Source organism: Hippopotamus amphibius, chromosome 1, assembly GCF_030028045.1.
Source record: "Hippopotamus amphibius kiboko isolate mHipAmp2 chromosome 1, mHipAmp2.hap2, whole genome shotgun sequence".
NCBI lineage: Eukaryota > Metazoa > Chordata > Mammalia > Artiodactyla > Hippopotamidae > Hippopotamus > Hippopotamus amphibius.
In genome coordinates this window covers 200,920,090-200,943,376 of record NC_080186.1, presented here as the reverse complement: position 1 = coordinate 200,943,376, position 23,287 = coordinate 200,920,090, and the positions used below count along the sequence as shown (strand labels likewise).

Here is a 23,287-nt window from a genome sequence, read left to right as displayed (position 1 = left end):
CCCTTCATAAACATAAAAAGCCCAAACACAAACATACCTAAGAAAACAAAACTCAATTCAAAGAACTCATATAAGTCAGAAATCATATCCTCTATCATTCAAACCAAGACACTTCTGAAAGTGAAATTGGGCACTGTTAATAATTACAGCAGGATAACAGGAGTAAACTGGGACTCTGCTAGGCAACACAGGACACATGCTTACCTGAGTTCTAAGACTAATCCAGGCAGGAAAGTTGATTAGGATTTAGGCCACCAACCTAACAGAAAGCCCTCATCCAAGTCCTGAAACTTAGCAATCACTGCAAATATTTTAATAGGGCCCTAAAGCCAGAGGATCTGGTTCAGAGGCTCCTTGCACTGGCCTGGGCAGAGCAGGATGAATTCTTAGGTCCCAATTACCCTGCCTACAAAGAGACCAGTAGAAACGGTGACCTGCCAGTGGAAATATGCACACAGTAGTGACATTTATCCACAGCAACTTCAGCAGTCAGTCTCATGACATGTTAAGGACTGGTCCTCAAAGGCAGAGAAGAGGAGAAACAAACCAGGCATTATTCTGTACTTATATTCATCTTATGGTTTTTAGGAAACACCTTTTCCCTAAGTTTTTAGTTCTGTTTTCCTATAGTCTGCACAAACCACCTAATAATTATTGTCACATGGATTTCCTACTGGTTTCTTCTTGGTAGAACGGTTGAAATATTCTTTTAAGAGAAAGGAAGAACGAATTGTGCATTTTCACTATTCAGTGTATGCAAACAAATCAGTGTCGAAAGGATGTTTTAGAAGCACAAGATCGCTAAATGAAAAAGCGTGTTTTTCTAGGAAATTTCATTTATTTCTTTGATTTTAATAATGATTGTGGTATAGAGTTGCTTTTGCAAATAATTACAATGAATTTGCAAATAAAGACAATGAAAGTAACAACTGCATTTTTAAAGTAAACTCAAAATATTGTATTCATTCAATTAGGCATCTCTTTGCAAACAAAACTCTACCCTTAGCTCTATGGGTAAACTCCCTAGTATTGGAATCTCATTCTTAAAATGTGAAGACCAAAGAAAATATACATGCAGAGGAATATACATCTTCAAAAAGTAACTTTTCTTCTAGAAACTATATGTAGGGGAGACTATGCCTCTTCCGTGTACAGTTGCCTGTGCCTGGAACGGAAGGAAAGCATAATAATTGGTGTGCCGACCCCAAGAGAGGAGCAGTTTCTGAGGAAACATTGAAATAATTACTAAATATGTGTATTAAAGAGGCATGGTGATGGTTACAGGAGAAGGGAAAGGGAAGGAAAGGAAGAGAGAACTCGTTCTTAGATGATTATAAAATACATCTTATTTACCTGAGAGAGTTAAAGTGTATTGGCTATGCTTTTCAAAAACTGGTCTTAATTACCCTTGAGACCAGAATTCCACATGAGGTAAATATGTTTTTAGATAGTTTTCTAAAATATGTATAATTTACTCAAGGAAAAAAGGACTGTGTCCTCTGGAGCCAATCTAGCCTCACAGGTAAATACAAATTTAAGTAGATTTCTAAGAAGTATATTATGTACAGTGGCTGATAGAGTGGAATGTCTATGAAGAAGCTGGGAAGGTCCGTCAGTTAAGTACGTAATAAAAATGTATTGGAAAAATACATCATTTTCTCAGTGGACTATAATTGGCTATGCATAGTAAAAAGTCTTATTTTAAAAAATGTATTCTGCATCCACAGACTTTTAAATCTCAATAACTGTATTATTTTTAAAACTCAGAATGGTAAGCAGTATTAGCAAGACTGACAGAAGAACTGCATGGGAGATGTCATTCTAGAATTTACAACTCTCTTTGACATCTTTTTCTTCTTCTTTTAAAGCAGACTTCACCTAAAGCCACAGGTGAAGAGTTAAAGAAGATGGAGAACAAAATTCAGCTTTCCTTACTAAATTGATTGATGCTTTCAGGAGTGTCAAACTACACTGAACTTCAAAATATATCCTCTTTTATTACCCAGAAAGAGTTTTGTTTTGTTTTTAAACAAAAGAGAGAGCAAGGTGAGGGGGTGGGGAGAGGGAGGGAGGGAGAGAGAGAGAGACAGGGAGAGAATTTTCAGCATCTAGAGTAAAATAATTAAAAAATAATTATCTTGTTCTGTCCTTTATACCTTCTCTATCTTGCTAATTAAGAGATTTCTTACTTCTAACTCCTCACCATTCTCCCAGCCCATCCACTCAATTTTAGCTTCACTTGTCTTCTTTCCCTGCAACCTACTGGGCTTTAGTATACCTGCCCTTATGTCTTTTCTGTACTATCCTGTTTCTGTACAAATCATTCTGGGCTTTTAAGCTGCGAACTGTTCTGCTTTGGCTACTATAGATGTCTGCTCTGTCATGTAGCCCCAGCCAAGTCTTCACAGCTACCTGACGATCTGTTCAGTCATCTTGCGTGGACCTGTTATCACATTCTTCCCAAGTATTCTTTTAATCCTCTGCCTTTTCCCAGAGTCTTCCATCCCAACTTTCAACTTATAATAGGTGACTATTTCTCCTACTTTTCTGAGAGAACTGAGGTCACATGTGCTTCCCAACACTCACTCTTTCACCCAGAAGCTCCCCAAGGAACTTCGCCCCTTCTCTTGTGCTATTCCTTCCATCCACATCTATGTCTTCTGAGACCTTGATCTTCCTCTCTTCTAGCTCTGCAATTCCATCTTCCCCACTGCTTCCTTCTAAAAGAGTGTGAGCTCTCCGTTACTAAAGCAAACCCCAAGTTCTTGCCAACTTCGTTAAGTTCCTGTCCTTCCTCCCTTACCCTTTGAGTCAAACTATTCTGAAAGGAAGTTCATACAAGCTACCTCCAATATGCCCTCAGCTTCCTGCTCCCACCACTCTAGGGAGACACAAGCACCAGGGTCATGACTAAGGTGATCACCAATGTTCATGACTTTTTCCTCACTTCTCGTCTTCCACGAGCATTCGCCATATTCAATTCCAGTGACATGTTTCTCAAAACTCTTGGTTTCCATGACAGGGACCCTTCTGACTCCCCTCCTACCACTCTGGTGATTCTTTGTCAGCCATATGCTCTGCTCCTCCTCTTCCCTGGCCCCGTAAATACAAGCATTCTTCACAGAACTGTCTTTGGTCAGCTTCTCTTTACTCTCAATAGCCTCTGTTTCAGTAATTTCTTTGATCTCTAATGAGGACGGCTCACATTTAACTCTCTGGCTATAACCTCTTTTTTGATTTACAGATTTCTATTTCTAGTGCAGGCATACCTCGTTTTATTGTGCTTTGTTTGCTTTATTGTGCTTTGCAGATATCATATTTTTTACAAATTGAAGGTTTGTGGCAACCTTGTGTCAAGCAAGTCTATCAGCCCCAGATTTCCAACAGTATTTGCTTACTTTGCATCTCTGTGTTCCATTTTGGTAATTCTCACAATATTTCAAACTTTTCATTATTATTATATTATTATGTTACTACTGCGACTCACTGAAGGCTCAGATGATGGTTAGCATTTTTTTAAGCAATAAAGTATTTTTTAATTAAAGTATGTACATTGTTTTTTTTAAAGACATAATGTTATTTCACACTTAATACACTACCTACAGTACAAACATAACTTTTATATTCACTGGGAAATCAAAAAATTTGTGACTCACTTTACTGTGATATTTGCTTTATTGCAGTGCTCTGGAACCAAACACACAATATCTCTGAGACATGCCTGTGTCTGCTAGAATACTCAATCTGACGGCCTGCTGACATCTCAAACACAACATTTGAGAAACAGAAATAATTTTCGTCCCCTCTAAAACCTATCCCTCCTCAGATCCTTTGTTCCATTTAATGCTACGACAATCTTCCCAGACACCCGTGACCAAAAAAGCTGCTCCTGCTGCAAACAGTGACAACACTACTAATAATATTATACTTAATGAAATCCTTACTGTGTCACAGACACTGCTCCAAGATTTATACATATTTATTCATTTAATCTTCATGACAACCCTATACTGTTAATCCCATTTTACAGATGAGGAAACTGGGATAGTCACACAACAGCCTGGTTTCAGAGCCAGTACTCTCAACCACTATGCTATCCCGCCTTGAGAAATCGTCACTGATTGCTGGCAGCATTCTTAATATGTGTATAGTTGAGAGTGGCTGGAAAGTGGTTCATTTGAGATACGAGGGAGTTGAAATTGGGTGATGGTTATGGGAATGGAAAGGAGAATGACTGATGGGGACACATGGGGATCTTTAACGACAGGAACCTCACTCAACTCTGCATCACCTATGACACTGTGGATCGTGGCTGGGTCTCAGAGACCTGTGAACGAGGATAGGAGTGAATTATACACACAGGGGGCAGAAAGTTCCTTTTTCTGTCATATTGGAAAGCTAGAGGCAATTCTGATTCCTTAGGGGAGGTATAGATGTAATACAGGAGATCAGAAAGATATTGGCAAAATGAAGATGATTTGACAGTCACTTTTCTTTTACGAAATAATATGTAGTATACAACATGGCTAGTTTGAGTGGTTTTGGGACTCTGATGTCTGATTTGCTACTTTCCATTCACGTATATCTTTCTATTCATGGAATATTTTAACCAAATACTATTTGTATACCAGTGTGCATAATATGTATTATATTGACCTACTCAGTTCTGTTCACCAGAATTTATAACATTTTGTGGAGATAAGGCCCATGAAAATTGAATAAGTTCATGAGTTAATAAATATTACGTACATGTCATAAGGCAATGTGGCATAGTGGTTTAAATCATGGGCTTTGAAGACTAGATAGAACTGGGTCCTAATCTCAGTCTTTCTTTGTGACTTGGATGAGCACTTAGCTGAATAGAATTCATTTTCCTCATCTGTAAAATGTGGATGATAGAACCTACTTAATAGAGTTGCCACGAAGAAGAGATGAGAGGATGCATGTGAAGGTGACGCTCAGCACTGTGCCTGGCACATCATTCCACACACACAAAAAAAGAAGGGGAAAACCGAGGCGCGCCAACCGAGGAGAACAAATGCATTATTATGTTTCAAAGTGGAGCTCAAGAGTGGCTAAAGACTTAACTGGCTGGGGTGGGAGAAGTAGATTCCAGCTGAGCCTTAAGGGATAGACGGGTCTTGAATAAGCAGAAAGGGAATTTCATGTAGATAGCAAGGCAGAGCATATCAAGAGAACCTAAGAGGAAGGTACAAAGTAAAGAGTAGTACAACCACAAAACCTACAGAACTTATATTATGAATTAGGCAGTGGGAGAACCACCAAAGATGATTTGAGTTGTTGAGTGTTCACCAGCAAATAATTGTGCTACTGGTAGAAATCCATCGGCCACTAAAAGAAGCTATTTTTAGAGAACGAACACAAGTTCAGATCGAAATATACTGAGTTTGGGGTTATGATGGGACAACTTTCAATATTCAAGAAAGAGACAACAGACTTGGGACAAAAGGCATAACCAGAGATTTGGGGGCTTCTTGAGAAGAAGAGTTAGGTCTCAATTCTCTTGGTAACCCTCAAAGCACCTACCACGGTGCTTTGAGTATTCCAAGTAAATAACACTCGTTGCGTGGATGAATGAATAAATGAATGAAAGTAAAAATTATGTCACTGTCTTTCCGGGGTGATAGTTAAAATTGTGGGCATAGATCAGTTCTCTAAGGAGGAACAAAATTAGGAGTATCCCAACATTGGAGACGAAAGACAAATACGGAAGTGTTAGAGTAAAAAACATGAGTGCACAGGGAGACAGAAGGGGATATTAAATGGTGGTCGAGGGGGTACTGGGATAAATTCACTAAAAAAGTGGATGACCAATGAGGTTATTGATGTCTTCGGGGAACCAGTTTAGTCAAGAGTTATAGATGGAAGACACAAAAGAAAAAATTAAGATTGAACAACACACGGGAGTAAATGGAGGCAACGGACGTAGAGCATGTCTGAGATTGACGGTGAGTAAAGGGGAAGAAACCTCACTGCACTGTTTTCTTAAAGTGTGTCAGTGTGTCATGCACAGAATAAACATTTCTCATAGGTGTGCAAATAATTAAGTGTACTCATACGTGAATATGTGAACAAATGAATGAATTGAATGAATCATTCATATTGAATATGAAAAATACTGTATCTTGATTTCTTTCTCTTAATCAGAAAAATTTCACCTTCATGTCTGTGCTGTGGGTATGTAAATAGATACAAACGCACTTGTAGGTGACAAAGTTGGTCAAAACTTCTAAGACAAAAACTGATCTTTTTCTAATATATTACTCTTTTACCTGTTGTTATGGGAAAAGACCCAGAGAGATTGTATCCCTATGCATTAGACTATGGGAAGGGGAATATATATGAATAAATATAAGGAATTTTAATTTTCATAACAGTTATTTTAGTATAAGCTTTAACCTCTCCAAGTGGTTCCCATCTGGATAGCTTCTTTTATTAAAACTAATTGTTTTGTATGTTTTGAAAATGCACAATTTTATCATCATGGAGAAAAGTCTGCATAATGTCTTTATGCCATAAAAAGCTAACATGACTTACAGAAACAGAAAAAACACCTGAAATCAATAAGCATCTATTTACTTTTTCCCATCTAAATGAGAAACAGATATCAATAAAATATTTTAGCCATGGGTTTGCCTCTTTTAATGCTATGAAATTCATTCTGAGTGGAGAAAACTCACGCTTGATACATTCAACTTATAGTACATTTTCAAGGTGAATTACTAAATCCTCAAAACTTGACCTTCTAATGAAGGCACTGATGCAAGCAGAGTTGGTGGAGAAAACCACAAAGATATAAAAATGCATAGATATATGACCAGCTAGGGACAAATTTTGATGGAATTATCACCAGATCTCTACAGACAAGGCATATCTATCAAATGTGCCTACCATAAGCTTTGATTCCATTAATTCCTCGAGAAAAGACATCAGGTAGAGTTCTGGATACCAGGTGTGTAAACACTAAGAGATTCTGATATTACGATATCTTTCACATAGAAACCCGAACACAACCCAACCAGATGCAGAAATGAGTTTCCTCTGGGAATGTTACCTACCCTTTTACTACTGGTATCATTATTTAAACGTTTAATGTGGGAGAAACCGAAGGCCAAAAAAGAACATGCCTGCACTTAATTTCAAGTGACAGCTAATACAGTGCATTAAAGGTGTAATACTATACACGTGGTAGTTATATATAAATAGTAACATTAAAAGGGGTTACAACATCCCTAAGACATCCTAAGTCTAAAACACTTAAAAAGCACATTTGCAGTACAACTTAAATTATTTTAATTGGTTTCAAGAAGACTTCAGATTAGTAATGGGCTTTGACTTTTCCTGATTATAAAAGAGAAACACAGATGAATGCTTTTTAGGCAGCCTAATATCATTCCCAGGTAGACTACCATGTAACCTGTGTTACTTAGATGCCATTAACTATCAACGGATGCTATTTTCACATAGGTGTTTTATGTAAATTTTGTTTGCCTAAAGTTGTTAGTTCTCTTAATAAATATAGCTAATGCAAAATGTCTTTTTTAAAAAAATTCTTTCCTTCCTTTCATTATCCAGGAACTTTTTCAAAGAGAAGGAGGGGAGAAAAAGGCAGAGTGACAGAGCTTGAATACTTAGCAACCATTTTACCATTGAGGGTCTTTTTTTTTTTTTTAATAGTATGAAAAATAATCCAGTTACATTCTTTAGCTCGATTACTTACAAATAACTTATCTGAAAAAAAATCAAGTAAATCTGTCAGTTGTGGAAGTTTATTTTTCCATGTGCTATCTAGAGATAAGCCAGCCTGTACTATTAGATTTCCACTGACATAATTGTGCATGAATTCTGATCTGATTTGGTATTACATGGTGCAAAAGGTGACACATTTTCTCTAATATACCCCATTAGAAAGGAAAGAAATTGCCAAAGTATGAAATCCGAGGACCTTGGTTCAGAAACTATATGACTTTGAGGTCAACTCAATGGAAAAAAAGAACTTGTTCAGCTACCCCAGGCACTGAAGGTTGTGACAAGAAAATCTAACACCCAGGGTAGCTACTCTGTTGGATAATCAGTAAAAACTTACATTATCAGACTGCAACAGCTGTATACGCGTTTATCATATTGCCTTGTGTGTCTCCAAAATATCAGGTGTGGAATTACAAAGAATACAGATGCTGTTCTCATTCCCAAAACATTACTGATCAGAAGACTTAGCTAAGATACCAGAACCAAGAAATAGCCTTCATGTGCGCAACGTGCTGAATGTTGATTGTAACATCCAGGTAATGCCACCACACTACAGCAGAGAAACATTAGCTCCAAGGATCCCAGAAAAGAGGCTTGACCAAGTTACTCAGAGCTCTTACAACACAATTTTTAGAGATATAAGTGATCTTTGAAATTCTATGAGAAATGTCCTTGGACAAGTTAGTAAAATACCAGGTGTGAACTGTTGGCAATTTCAAAGTACACATTTTAAAAAGTAGAAACCCTTACGTTTTAAGAAGGAAATGTAATGCAACCTTTTCCCCTCACTTGACTTCTTATTTCTGGCAGCTGGTCAGAGTAAGTAATGCCTGACTTCCAGAACTTAGGCCTGGCATTTTGTCCTCCATCAGTGGAGGACAATGAGTGTCCATTACAACTTAAACAGGAATTTTCAAAGGATTCTTTACAACGCCTTCCTACCCCACACCCCCAATTAGTTTCAAGAGAGAGCTTAGGAAAAAGGTGAAATATCTAGACTGCATCCTTATCTATGGGTGAAGCAAAAGAAGAGAGATTTAGGGAGCCCTTTGAGATTTCAGGGGAGAAGTCAAGAATGACAATTTAATCAGTCCTTTGTTGCTTCTCATTTCATAAATCAAAAACAAAAAGTGAAATGGAAAGAAATAGCATGATAACGCTGCGATATACCTGGCAATTTGAAAGTGCTATGTTTGTTTAATTTTTGAGATAACCTAATCCAACACGACGTGTGGATAAACCTTAGACAAAGAGAGAGTATCCTGGTCTTAGGCTCCATATTCCTGAAGCCTACAGAACATCAATTAGAAGCTTTTGCTCTTTGGAAACTGTGGCTAATTTTATTTTCAAAAGATGGCCACACAACACTTCTTATCCTTTAGGTTCTTATGCAATATGATGCTGACACTCCTGATGAAGAGGTAGAACTGAATTCACTCTCTCCTTGAATCTGGGCTGGTTTTAGGGACTTGAATGACTAACAGAATATGACAGAAGTGACACTCTGGGCCCTTCCAAGGCTAGGTCATAAGCAGCTTTGCAGCTTCCACCTGGACCACTTGAAATCCTCAATTTGGAATTTTCCCTCTCAGAACCGAACTGTCATATTAGGAGAAACCAGCAACAACCTCTAGTCATCTGCTTGAGTCACCTTGAACGTCCAGCCTTTAGATGACAACAGCCCCAGACATCAGTCTGAAACCACAGGAGAGATTCAGGCAAGAACTGCCCAGGTGAGCCCAGCCAACCCACTGCATAGTGGAGAAGTGGAAAATTATTGCTTTAGGTCACTAAGTTTTGCTTTTTTGGGGTGGGGTAAAGCTGTTATGCAAAAAATGGTAGGCTTTGCAGGCAACAGACTACAGTTTGAAGTCTGGTTGTTTCACTTCTTTTGTGACTTTTAGTGAGTTACTTTATGCCTCACACGTTTCCGTTTTCATCAGAAAAATAGTGACAGTAGGAGCTGCTCCTCAACTGACTCATATTCCTCCAGCATCATATTTTCCTAATGACTCTTAGATCAAGGCCAGAATAAGCATGATTACTATATATGTTCTGGTCTGAACCAACTTTTGAGGCATTAAAAATATTTGGCCTCCTTCGCCACTCATACTTCTTGTTTCGCATTGGATCTGTGTTTACTTATCAGAAGCACACTGGATGGGTGAATGGGTAAAAAACACTGTTAATGGACCTGTTGCCATCATTTTCCTAAATGCCCTCTCAAGACCTAGCACCCAGGGGAAAGAGGGCTGGGCAGGCATATAGGACACTTTCTCTGTCTATACTGAACAGAACAGGCTCTGGCTACGCAGAATCGCATTCCAAGTGGCCTAGCTGTCATCTCTAAGGTGGGTCAATAGGCTTTGCTACAACATGACTGGGAAGGAAAACAAATGACAGGATTTGTTTTCTGATCTCAGTTTCTTCCTCATCAGACAAGTTACCTAATTCCTAGTCTTAGCTTCCCCTCTATTAGATAAGTTAACTGGTTTTTAGGTTCAATTACTTCTCTAATTTAGTCACATTATCTGGTTTATAACCTTAGCTGCTTCCTCACTAGCCAAGTTAATCTTCCTGATACTAAAGCACTGGAACGATACTCGACAAGCCAGTATACAGAGTCGTCACGGGTGTTAAGGTAAGGAAGGGAAAGCACTCTGAAACACGGAAGTGCTACAAAAATACCAGGATGCCTCAGCGCGGCATCTCCCAGTCATCCGAAACCCCCAATTCCCCCGTACTCTATCCAACATAAATTTTTCAATACTCTTGTTACAGTCACTATTAAAAATACCTCTCAAATTTGTTTCTTTCTATTGTCATTATCACCATTTAGGCGCAAGATGCCGGGGCTACACTAGTACCTTGTAGCCTATTGCCCACTTCAAGTGTCATCTCTTTTTATGTCATCCTCTGCCCCATTGCCAAAATTTCCTTGGTAAAGCACAAGTTTCATCATGACAATTCCCTACTTTAGAACTGTCTCTTATTCTTCACTGCTTGGAGAGTAGAATTCAAATTCCTTAGATGATGGCTAAAGCCTTCACAACCCTAAATTTCCCTGTCCAGTGTCATTTTCTTCCACTTCCATTCCTACTACCCCACATACTCCTTGACTTTACACACCACACTTCCTCGTACATCCTCATTCATCCTTCAAGACCCAAACCAAATGGCATTTCTTCTGTGCAACATTTGCAGGCAGCCCTGTGAAGATGGTCCCACTCCTGTTTTTTCCACCCAGATTCTGTTCCTAACTTTACTGTAACATTTTTCTCACTGTATTAGCATTATTTGTTTACATCGCCAAGGGTCCCATCAGACAGTGACTCCTGAAAGGCCCGTACTGTGTCATATTTATCTTTGTCTACCCAGTGACTTGTCCTTCGATGTATATTTATGATAAAAAAGTATTTTTCAATAATAGAGACCCAACAGCAAAAGAGATCAACCTATAGCTGAGATTGGGCTTCAAGGGGTGGGAGTAGATTTGTGAACTTAGGAAGAAAATAACATTTTAAAACTTCCTGTCTGAGACTTTGATTGTTTTTATAAAAAAAAAATGTTTTATGACAAATTACATTATGACATTGATTCACACAGAGGACATGGCATGTAATGCTGCATCTATCAGCCGGGACTAAATTACGCTGCAGTAAAAAACAGACCTCAAAATCATAGAGGCCTATAAAAACAAAGGTTTATTTTTTGCTCACACTGCCTGTCCATGTGGGTTGGCTCCATATCATCTTTATTCCAGAACTCAGGCTGAAGGAGGACCTCCTCCATGGACAGTTGCAGCTGTGTTTCAGAAAAAAAAAAGAGATGACACAGCCAAGGATGGTTCTTGAGGCTTCTTGTTTGGAAGTGGCATGGGTCAGCCAAAGTGAGTTACATGGCCAAGCCTGAGACCAGTAGGCTGGAAAGCACATTTTGAACAGAAGGCAACCTGCCATAGATGCCAAGATGCTATTGATGCCATAGATGCTATAGATGCCACAGACAGGTGACATTGTCACTACCATGTTAAGGCCTCTAGGATAGTTTCCTGTTGGTAGGACTCTAAGAAAACACATCCTGCTAACGTGATGATAGCCCTGCATCTTTGTTTACTTTGAGTCTAGCTAAATTTGGAAAATTTCAAAGAAAAAAAAAGTACCATGATGTTTTTATATTTATTAATTTTATATTAATTATGGAGTATGATGGAACACAAAAAGTGCTGTATTTCTTGTGTGACAAGATTCTGGCCCATAGAAGCATGGAACCAATAAAATTGAAGGAGCACCTTAGGCTACCTACTCTAAAAATCTATTAGACGTTGTGGATCTTTTTCTTTATATAAAACTATCTTGATTTTACAGACTGGAACTTTACCTGGCTTTGGATTTTCCCCAAGAAAAAAAGATTTGTGTTAAAACATTTTTTGAGTTCAACACATCACCAAAAATAAATAACCCACAGGTCATTGAAATATTTTGGTGAAGCCACACATTTCTTGAAGTTGTGTTCTCATCAAAGTTGTTTTCTCGTCCACTGTGGAATTTCTGACCTTTCTTTAATATTTCCCTTTTTGCATGTAACAATGAAAATAGATACCTCTATTTGCGTAGCCAACTCCTGTTGGCAAGTTATCATAATCAAGGAAGAATTCCTACTTTGTGAACTCCTTTTAGAACCTGCAGAGTCAACGTCTTTAACATGGTGAAGAATTTCTTTGCCAAACAAACTTTCAGGCGGAATAAAAATCTTGGCACTCTGTGCTCAGAGGGAGCATCTGTGACGCTTGGCAACACATCTGGTTCTGCTGCTTTGGTGAAGAAACATGCTCATCTCAACATGCAGTGGTGTCAGCCGGTGTCAACGACTCTGCCAGCGATCATGAAAAAATTGTGTCTATTTCTATGAATGTTGTCAACCTCCTGAGAGCCAGGGCTGACACCCTGCTATTTCAAGAAGTTTTGTCAAGAAATGGGAGGAGAAGAGTCAACTCACTGCTGCAGTACAGAAGTTAACTAGCTTTCCAGAGGACCTATCTTCAAATGTTTGGTTGACCTTCAAATGAAAGTTCTGCTTTTTTGAGGGAAAGGAAATCCAACTATGAGAATAACCCAACAGGAATGAATCCGATCATAGTTCGCTTTATTTGATGGATATTCTTGCCAAATTACCTAGGTCAATTTTTCATTTAAATTCTTTTAGCTCAACTGCCACTCTGGAAGGGCACGTGGGAAACAGACACTACCTAAACATTCCAAGGCTGGAGAAGGGCTTCTGCAAGCTGGAACGAGTGACAAAGCTTCCCAATTTGTTTAACAGGTAGGGATCCATAGACAGCAGGGATCCTTAGATAACCCTTTGAAAGCTAGTCCTGCTTCTGATGACCTTAACATTGCAACCAGGAATATCCGGTGCCTTTTTTTTTTTAAAGAAAATGACAAAGCATTAATGATGCAGGCTTTTCAAAGGATGATCTCAAGAATTTTGGAGAACTCTAGGAATCTCACTACACCTAACCTCATCGAATAAAGCCACAGCAGCTCCCATTTTGTTTGTTGCTGTCTTCTTTTGCCAAGTCAGTTTTTTAAGCACTTATTGCTGTGAAACTGGAAAGTCATAGTCAAAGAGACATCAAAAATAACAAGCCTGTTGCTGTGTCAAAAAAACCACTCCATAATTTCAATATCAAAGCCAAATATCAGCCTTCTTGTAGAAGCTTACTTTTTAGCTGAATGAAACTATTTTTACTTGAAAAATTTGCATTTCTTTCAGGTGTTTGAGGAAAATAGGCATTAACGTCAAGAGAAGTGTGGTGAGAGCAACACAGATAAGACTTTAGGAAGATCCTTTATAGTCTCTGGAAAATAATTCAATTTCCATCGCAAAAAAAGGGCACAAAAAAGTCATTTGTATATGTGTTTTTGTGTTTTCTTCTGGGAGAAAGTCTACAGCTGTCTTCGGATCCTGAAAGGGTCTCTGACCTAAATAAGGCTGGTACCCTCTGTCCTGGTGCTTTGTAAAGTGAAACATTCCAAGGAATGGAATGAATGTTGTGAGGAAGTGAACTTCTTCTGCTGAAAAATGAAGTTAACCATGCCTTGGTGTTCCACTCACCAATGAATAATACAGGCTCCTAAATAGGAAAGTAACCAACTGCACTACAGATAGGCACCCACTCTCATTGTGGACAAACTTTTCTGAAATAAAAAACTAAGGCAATTTGGATAAAAATATTTGTTTTCTAAGGCATCTTCCATCCTCGAGTTGGACTCCCTTTGTTATACAACAACTTCCCACTGACTATTTTACAGTTGGTAGTATATATATGTCTGTGTATAACAAAGGGAGTCCAACTCGAGGATGGAAGATGCCTTAGAGGACTGGGGCAGGGAGGGTGGGGGGGACTCGAGGGGGGGGCGTCAAGGAAGGGAGGGAATATGGGGATATGTGTATAAAAACAGTTGATTGAACCTGGTGTACCCCCCAAAAAAATAAAAAAATAAAAAAATAAAAAATAAAAATATTTGTTTTGTTAGATTCTGTTTTTAGTTTCCATACTAAACAAAGAATCATATAGCCATATTTATACAGAAGAGTAGAACTAAGATAACAAGGAAAATTAGGAGCTCAGATCTAGTGCTTTAAAATGCGGGATTTTTTGGAGAAGTATAGAAAACGCAGTTGGAAGGCATCTGCGTGAGTTCCTATTGTTGCTGTAACAGATTATCATAAACCTAGGCTTCAACAACACAAACTTATTATCTTACAATTCTGCAGTTCAGAAATTGACAATAAGTCTCACTGGGCTTAAATCAAGATGTGGGCAAGGCTGCATTTCTTTCTGGAGGCTCTAGGGGACTTTCCGGTTTCTAGAGGCCACCCACAGTCCTTGGCTCATGGCCCCTTTCCTCCACCTTCAGAGCCAGTATAGCAGCTCACCTCCTGCCCCGCGCCCTGTCAGTGTGTGTTTTATTGATGCCAACGCTCTGGCCCTGATCGTATGTTCCCACGGTGGGTCCTCTCTGGCTGATTCTTCAGCTGCTGTTACTCAGTCTTCAGGTCCTCCTTGCACTTGTTGAGCCTGTGGGGCAGGACATGTGCTTTCCTGAGCAGCAGATCCTGGGGCTTATGGACTTCCTAAGGTTCTCCTTCTGAATCTGGTTAATGATGGGGAGAACGAGGGTGACCGACTGGCAGACAGCTCCGGTCTTGGAGGGTGTGGACCATATGCTGCCTGTCCCTTTGGCGATGTGCAGCTGGGAGAGCTCCATCTTCAGGTGTCCTAGATGTTTCAGCAGCTCTTCCATCTTGCCTGGAAGGTTCTGAACATTGGTTTGGGCCATAGTTGCACAAGCGGCTGGCAGCTGCCACACACTGTGATGGTCTCTTCCATTTTTTTAAGGACGTTTGTAATATTGGGCCCACTCAGATAATCCAGGATGCTCTTCCTATTGTAAAGTGATTAGCAACCTCCATCCCATCTGCCACCTAATGCCTCTTTGCCATGTAGTGTAACATATTCTCAGCTTCTAGGGATTAGGACAGGGACCTCTCTGAGGGGCAATTATTCTGCCTACCACACAGCTCCTTAGCTGACATGATGGGAAAAAGCTGAAAGCATAAGAGAACAGGGAGAAGTGGAAACCTAGATGTAAACAGCCCCTAGCTGAGTTGGACAGTATGTTCCCTGACTGTGCTACTTAAGATCATCCTTGAAATAATTTGCATCTACACTTTGATTTTTTTTTTCCTGTAAAACCTCAAGGAAGGGTAAAGATGCCATACTTGGAAACCTGAGTTTTAGCCCTGGCTCTGCCACTTATTGTCTATGTTGCCTTTGGTAAATTCACTTACGTTTGTATAAACCATGGTTTCCTCATTTTAAAATGAGGTCAAACTAGGAGGGGCAGGGAGAGGATGTGCCGAGCGTCAGGGGCTCAAAGAAACGAATCACGGAATTGCAGGAGTTCTACTGGCCCACAAGGGAGTCCTGGGATGAGAAACACCTGGGTGCCCCTGAGGCCAGAGGTCCCTAATCCCAGACTCCTGCTAAGGACTCCGGTCCATGCCACCAATCAAGCAAACCTCAGCTGTTGTGGACATCTCCCATGATGCCCCAGTCAGGGTCACAGTGCTACGGAGTCTGGCTCCAGGGGCCAGCCAGGTGTGCTGGATGGGCTCTGGCCCAAGGACTGTGTAGAGACAGCCCCCGCGGAGACCAGATGGGGGAGTGAGCTGCACACGCACCAGCATCAGGCCTCCCGCTTTCTGGGAGACGGAAGGCAGCAGGGCAGCAAGTCAGCCTTCTTCTGCCTGTTCTGGGAATCCTCCAGTTTTAATTTTGCTGTGATTCTAGATGACACAGAAACAGTTATATCGGGATCTAGCAAAACAAGGAATCCACAGACGGTCCCGTTTTTGTCTAGAGCAAGGGTGGGACTAGATGGTTGTATTAGGCAGAATTCTAAGATGGCTGACAAGATTCCTACCTCCTGACGTATATGTCCTGTATAATCCCCTGCCTTTGTGTGTGAGGGGGATTTTGGAATATGATGGGATAGTCATTCCCATGATCAGGTTATGTGACATGGCACAGTTGACTTTAAAAAGGGAGATTATCATTGGTGAGCCTGACCTAATCAGGTGAGCCCTTAAAACAACTGGACTCTTCCTGAAGAAAGAGATTTCAAGTATGAAAGAGATTTGACACAGGGGATATTCTCCACTGATGGATGTAAAGATGGATGGGGCCATGGAAAGTGGACACTAGGAGCAGAAAGCCAACAAGAAGACAAGGGCTTTAGTCCTCCAGCTTCTGAATTCTACCAACAAGCTAAATGAGCTTGAAAGTGGATTTTTCTGCAGAGCCTCTAGACAAGAACTCAGCTTGACTGATACCTTGAGTGTGAGACTGAGCAGAGAATCCAGTTAAGCCACATCTGGACTTCTGATCTACTGACCTGAGAGCTAATAAATGTGTATGATTTTATGCCAGAAATAAACTCACACATCTATGGTCAATTAATCTATGACAAAGGAGGTAAGAATATATAATGGAGAAAAGATAGTCTTTTCAATAAGTGGTGCAGGGGAAATTGGGCAACTACATGTAAAAGAATGAAATGAGAACATTCTCTAATACCATACACAAAAATAAACTTGAAATGGATCAAAGATCAAAATGTAAGGCCAGATGCTATAAAACTCTTAGAGGAAAACATAGGCAGAAAACCCTTTGACATAAATCGCAGTAATATCTTTTTTGATCTACCTCCTAGAATAATGACAATAAAAACAAAAATAAACAAATGGGACCTAATTAAATTTAAAAGCTTCTGCACAGCAAAGGAAACCATCAACAAAATGAAAAGACAACCCACAAAATGGGTTTGAAAATATTTTCAAATGAAGCAACTGACAAGGGATTAATATCCAAAATATACAAATAGCTCATGCAGCACTACCTCAAAAAAATCAAACAATCCAATCAAAAAACGGGCAGAAGATATAGATAGACATTTCTCCAAAGAAGACATACAATACAGATGGCCAAAAAGCACATGAAAAGATGCTCAGCATCATTAATAATCAGAGAAATGCAAATCAAAACTACAATGAGGTATTACCTCACACCAGTCAGAATGGCCATCACCAAAAAGTCTACAAATAATAAATGCTGGAGAGGGTGTGGAGAAAAGGGAACCCTGCTACTCTGTTAGTTGGAATGTAAATTAGTACAACCACCACAGAGAACAGTAAGGAGGGTCCTTAAAAAATTTAAAATAGAACTACCATATGATCCAGCAATCCATTCCTGGGCATATATCCAGAAAACAACCATGATCCAAAGGGATACAAGCACCCCAATGTTCATTGCAGCATTATTTACAATAGCCAAGACATGCAAACAGCTTAAAGGTCCATTGACAGAGGAATGGATAAAGAAGGTGTGGGACATATATACAATGGAATATTACTCAGTCATAAAAAAGAATGAAATAATGCCATTTGCAGCAACATGAATGGACCTAGAGATGATCATACTAAGTGAAGTAAGTCAGACAGAGAAAGACAAATATCATGATATCACTCATATGTGGAATCTAATTTAAAAAGATACAAATGAACATATTTACGAAACAGAAATAGACTTACAAGTACCAAAAACAAACTTATGGCTACCAAAGGGGAAGTGATGGGGGGAGGGAGAAATCAGGAGCTTGGGATGAACATACACACACTACTGTATATAAAACAGATGACCAGCAAGGACCTCCTATATAGCACAGGGAACTCCACTCAACATTCTGTGATAAGCTTTATAAGAAAAGCCTCTAAAAAAGAATGAATACATGTATATGTATAACCGAATTACTTTGCTGTACACCTGAAACCAAGACAACACTGGAAATCAATTATACTCCAATAAAATTAAAATATTAAAGAAAGAAACAGAAGTCCTATTTTAATATTTTATAATGAACTATTGCTCATCTTAGCAAATATATATTTTAAAATTAAAAAAGCCTCTAAGTTTGTGATAGTTTGTTATGCAGCAATAATTCTAACATCAAATATTAATAATGAATTTAAAAAATAATCAATAAAAATAAAATGAATAATAAAATAATAAATAAAAATAAAATACGAATAATACTAATAAGCTAATACAATGGTATTCCAGTTAAACCTACATTAGGATTTTTGTTGTCTCTTCCTTTCCTGCCTTTCTCCAAAGCTTTAATCCGTTTCCACCAAGTAGTTATATCATTGACTATAACTAGAAAATGCCATTTTGTCAGATTAAATGCTTCTCTCATTCCACTTATCAGAGTTATCTCCTTCTTCCATCCTCTCCCCACAGTTGATTTGAGATGCAGGGATGTATTCATTTTGAGCATATAATGTACATGATTAGGGCTGGAGAATCAACCCAGAAAACACAAATTTTGAAAATGAAAGCAAACAATTCTGTGTTTGGAAGTAACTCAGATATATTTCATTCATTGCATCTAGTCATCTTGAAACATAGTAACCTTGACATAATGGTTGAAGAAAACAAAGAAGCAATGTAAGCATAAATGTCTGAACGTTTTAATATCTTTTATCAATAAACATTACTAGAATGCTACACATTTGGATCCATGTTTTTCCGGAAGAAAACCTGCACTGTATCTTCTGCTTCCTGATACTGCAGCTGGATCCTGTTACAAGGGTAGGACACACCATGGGAAGCATGCCTAAACTTTTAAAGCTACAAAACAAAATCTGATCTTCATTAATTAGATGTCTAGATTATACAGATTGACCACTGTATTATTATATATAACATGGTGAAAAACACATTTTTTATGGTTTGTTGACAGTTCCACGTAGGTAATTTATCTAAGCCTTATTTACTAAGATATTCTGTTAACCACAAGGCAGAATTTGGCGTCAGGTAAAAAAAAAATCAAACTGTGTCTTTGTGGTTGATGGCTGAATTCTTCACAACAGAGGGAATTGAGAATGCAATATGATGTCCTTCCAACATTTAACTTGAGAAGAATTTCATCTCCAGCACAGCTTAACCTAGTGCTATTACATAATGCAGATATAAGTGAAAATATTAACAAGTCAGTGATTCATAACCAAGACTCACCATTTAGAACATGGCAGAGACCCATGTTCTCTGCCTTTGTGAAAACCATGGAATTGGGTAAAGAGAGAAGCCACCTAATTTTAGATTTAAGCAAAGGTGGACAATGTATCCTAGAATAAGGGACAAGTCTGAGGATCACAAACCCTCACCTTAATAATGATTAGCTGTTTTAATAAAAAGGAAGTGCATATGAAAAAATACTCAAAGTCCATAATGTGGGAAAACGTCAAGTTCTGGGAATCCAGGTAAATTGTGCCTTTGCTTTTACCAACTTTAACCAAAGTCCTCCCAGGTGCTAAAGTCAGTACTAAAGAAAAGCTATTACAAAACTATTAAGTAATTACCATCTTTGCTTTGACTTCTCATACACGTGTCTATATATGCCATCTATACAATCATGTTGAGGGAAAACACTCCTAGCTCAAAAGAAGTGGACAGCTTCAGTTTCTGCTCACACGGACCTTGTCAAGTAGCCAATGACTTGTCCTTTCATTGTGAGTGACTAATATCAATGCTGGCTCTAAAGAAAGACACTTTTCATAATCGCCCAACAATCTGCTAAGTGAAAACATATGGGTGGGCTTAGGCAAAGCCTGCCAGGGGTCTTTGCTGAATGGAAAACAGGTGCTCTCATTCTGTGCCACGTAATACCCCATTTACCCCCAAGTCCAAAGGTTACAGGACTAATAGCTGCCTTGTGGTAATCAGGGAAAGCCAAGACACTAGCCCTGGTGAAACATCTGGGACATATTTTACATACTTGCAACATATGCTTCAGGTTCAATTAAAGTGAGGCTTTGGCACATTTATTAATCTTTTTTACTTTTATCCTATAAGAGGACCCACTGACCTGACCCCACTATTATACCATATGAGAAAACAGAGAAATAATGAGAGCTAGAGGTCAGTACCTGCTCGTATGGCAAAAAACACATTTGTTTTCTCATGAAACTCCATTACGCATGACTTTATACACAAACTTTAAATAGAGGAACCAATGAATTCTTAAAGTAGGAAATTACCCTTCTCCCACTCAGACACTCTGATGGCCAAGACTTACATTTACCACTGCAAGGCCAGTCGAGAGACCGAAGCTGATAAATAGAAACTTGAAGGATCCTTTCATATTTTCATTTCTTATAGTAAAAACTTTCTACTTCCAGCATATAAGATTTCCACTCTAAGATTCTTCCCTCTATTATGCAAGTCCCTAAAAGTCTATTGTAAGTTATTACATTTGAGATTTTCTCTTTGTTCAGATATGATTTTTGTACTATCAATTGCATTATGAGTGGAAAAAAGCAAAACCTTCTTATATATTACTCAAATAAAGGGTTGGATTTATGAAAATCAGCTCACAATCCTTTCATATGGAAAACACAGTTTGTCAGCATCCTGTACAGAAGAAAACAGTGGAATTCACACAGTCATTTAGGCACTCGCTTTCAACCAACTTTGGTAACTAGATCTGAAAATGTGTTAGACCCGGGTGTCAATTTCAGACACCCAAACACTGGATAACAATAGATGCCACTCCAGAGATTTGGAGTTGTTTCCACCCTGGCGTGTTCTGCTTGACATCTATGTTTTGGTGAGCTGGTTAACCAGGTGTGCTACTGGTTTCCCACTCTTAACATCCTCTCTATTAAAAAATGACCACAAAGGGAGATTAGCAGTATAGAATATCAACAAACTGGCTAAAAAATATAGGTTGACTTCAAGCAGTGAAGTACTAGACTTCACTAAGGGTTTCCACTTATTAACATTTCTTGGAAAACGCCTGCTGCTGTAATGGATTTTTATGGTGGCTTTAATAATAAAGCAGCAACAAGCAAGGGAAAATGGCCATAAATGGATGGCAGCTCAGTGTTTATCAGCAGAGAAATGATGATTCAGAGCTGGCATGTTGAGTTAAAATACAAGCTCTCTACAGCTCTACAACTGACCTTAACAATAAATCATATCATTGATTGCCAGAAGTGTATGCTCATGGTATTCAACATTAAAAACAAGCACATATGTGTTTTTGCAGAAAGGAGATTTTGTTAGTTTATGTTTGATGATGTTGCTAATGACTAAATGATGTCCAGAAGAAAAATCTCACATAAAAGCTCTACTAATTTAAAAATGTTTGAAATAGCAGTAGAAGGGAGAAAGTGTGTGTGTGTGTGTGTGTGTGTGTGTGTGTGTGTGTGTGTGTGTGTGTTTCTATTTTCCTTCCAGCATTGAATATTAGGAAAAAAACTCATTTGGGAAGTTAATTAATCACTGTGAAATTTTTTTTTTTGACATTTCCAATGCTTGCTTCCAGCACACAAATTCTTACACTGGTATATAAGTGTACATCTCTACTGGAATCAAAGGTCAAGGGCATAAATTAAGATACACTGTTTTTTTCCTTTCTTCAAAAAATTTCAGGGCTTTACTATAACAGAAGTCAGATAAATTCCGTGAAGGCCAAAATCTGCTTTTATATGCTGAACAATGTGGAAATAATGAATGATATTCTCAGTCCCCCCTCCCAATCTCATCCTAAAACTTTTTAGGTTTTAGATCTAGAAGTGCCCGAAGATGATGATAAACCAGCATCACTAGTCTCCTTGCCACAGGAAGCTGATCTTCCAACCCCAACCACTGATGCAGTGGTGCAAGGTCATTCCGATTCCTCCTTCCAGTTGTCCCCTCTCTCCAGGGTACAAGCAATCCAAGCAGTCCCAGAAACTAGCTGTTATTTACTGTGGTCACTAACTCCAAGCCAACCAGCAATCGAAATACGAGCCTCTCTGAACAGACTTTCCTGACCAAGGAGCCACAGGGCACTCCACATCTAGGCCAGGGCAGTGAGCACTGGGATTATTTAAATGCCCTCCTGAGCCCTCCGCGCACACGTGTTCTTTTGCTGAGCAATTCTTGGAAAATTACAGATGACAATATCCATGTTCAATGCAGGCAGGCTGCTATTTTTTTCACTTCTCTCTTCCCCCAAAGTGTAGCCTGATTTGTAATACTCAAGATAGGACAAATTTTTGCCCTTCAAAAACAGTTGTCACTGCCGTTATCTTCACGAGAGCTATCAAGTTCCAGACAAGCTGAATTATTTTTTTTTTTTGGTCCTGGCAGAAAAATATTTGACCCAGCTCTGGACAAAAGCGAAGACGATTTATAGCCCTCTCTCCCTCTTTGCAACATGCAGTGGCATTGTTAGGATGATAAACAGCACTGTCCAATTTTCTGGACTCAAACACTTCAACTCCTTTTTTAACTGTCTGTGAAAACAGTGTCATGTCTACATTTCCCCATCCCCAGGTACCCAAGTGCTAGGAAAGATAATTACCTTGTCATCTTTGTCATCTTCTTCTTCCTCGTCCTCTAGCATGTCCTCCACTACCTGCAGACAGAAACAGAAGTCGTTTTCATGCTCTTAAAGGAGAGAATTTTGTTCTGTCATTTTGTACCTTTTGGAAATGAAAACTTTATTAACATTTGAAACAGATGCACTGAGAAGGAATATTTGATCTAGAGGTAGGGATGAGGAAAATGCTATGCCTTTAATTGATGAACACCAGGGAACTGAATCCCAGTCAGGGGAACCCTATTTGTGTGAAATGTACTGTGACAACGTAAAGAATTGGAAATATGCATAAGGTAAACTAACACTAATTTGAAGGATGCTTTAAATCAGAAGATTTCTTTTTTTTTACCTACTCCACTGTCTATATTAATTAGGCACTTTAAATTTGGAAGTAGATAACTAAGCAGAAAACAGCTCTGCTATTTCTAATTTACTTGTCACCAAACCTCAAGATAAAAAACTGTGTCTGTTCATTGATTCATGCTGGTGATCTATGGCATAAAACTAACAGTATCTTTCAT

The 23,287-nt window shown here is 38.9% G+C and overlaps 1 protein-coding gene across 10 annotated transcripts in view; it reads right to left on the bottom strand.

Annotated features, from left to right (window-relative positions):
• The window catches only part of MCTP1 (multiple C2 and transmembrane domain containing 1), a 543,089-nt gene that overhangs the window by 49,058 nt on the left and 470,744 nt on the right, over window positions 1-23,287 (bottom strand). For 9 of the 10 annotated variants that reach the window (XM_057739092.1, XM_057739099.1, XM_057739106.1 and 6 more), the window contains one exon: window positions 22,749-22,802. In XM_057739092.1, coding sequence (XP_057595075.1) covers window positions 22,749-22,802 — 54 coding nt within the window. Of the gene's footprint in view, window positions 1-19,268; window positions 19,351-22,748; window positions 22,803-23,287 lie in introns of those variants that run through there. The other variant, XM_057739176.1, reaches the window with a different exon arrangement.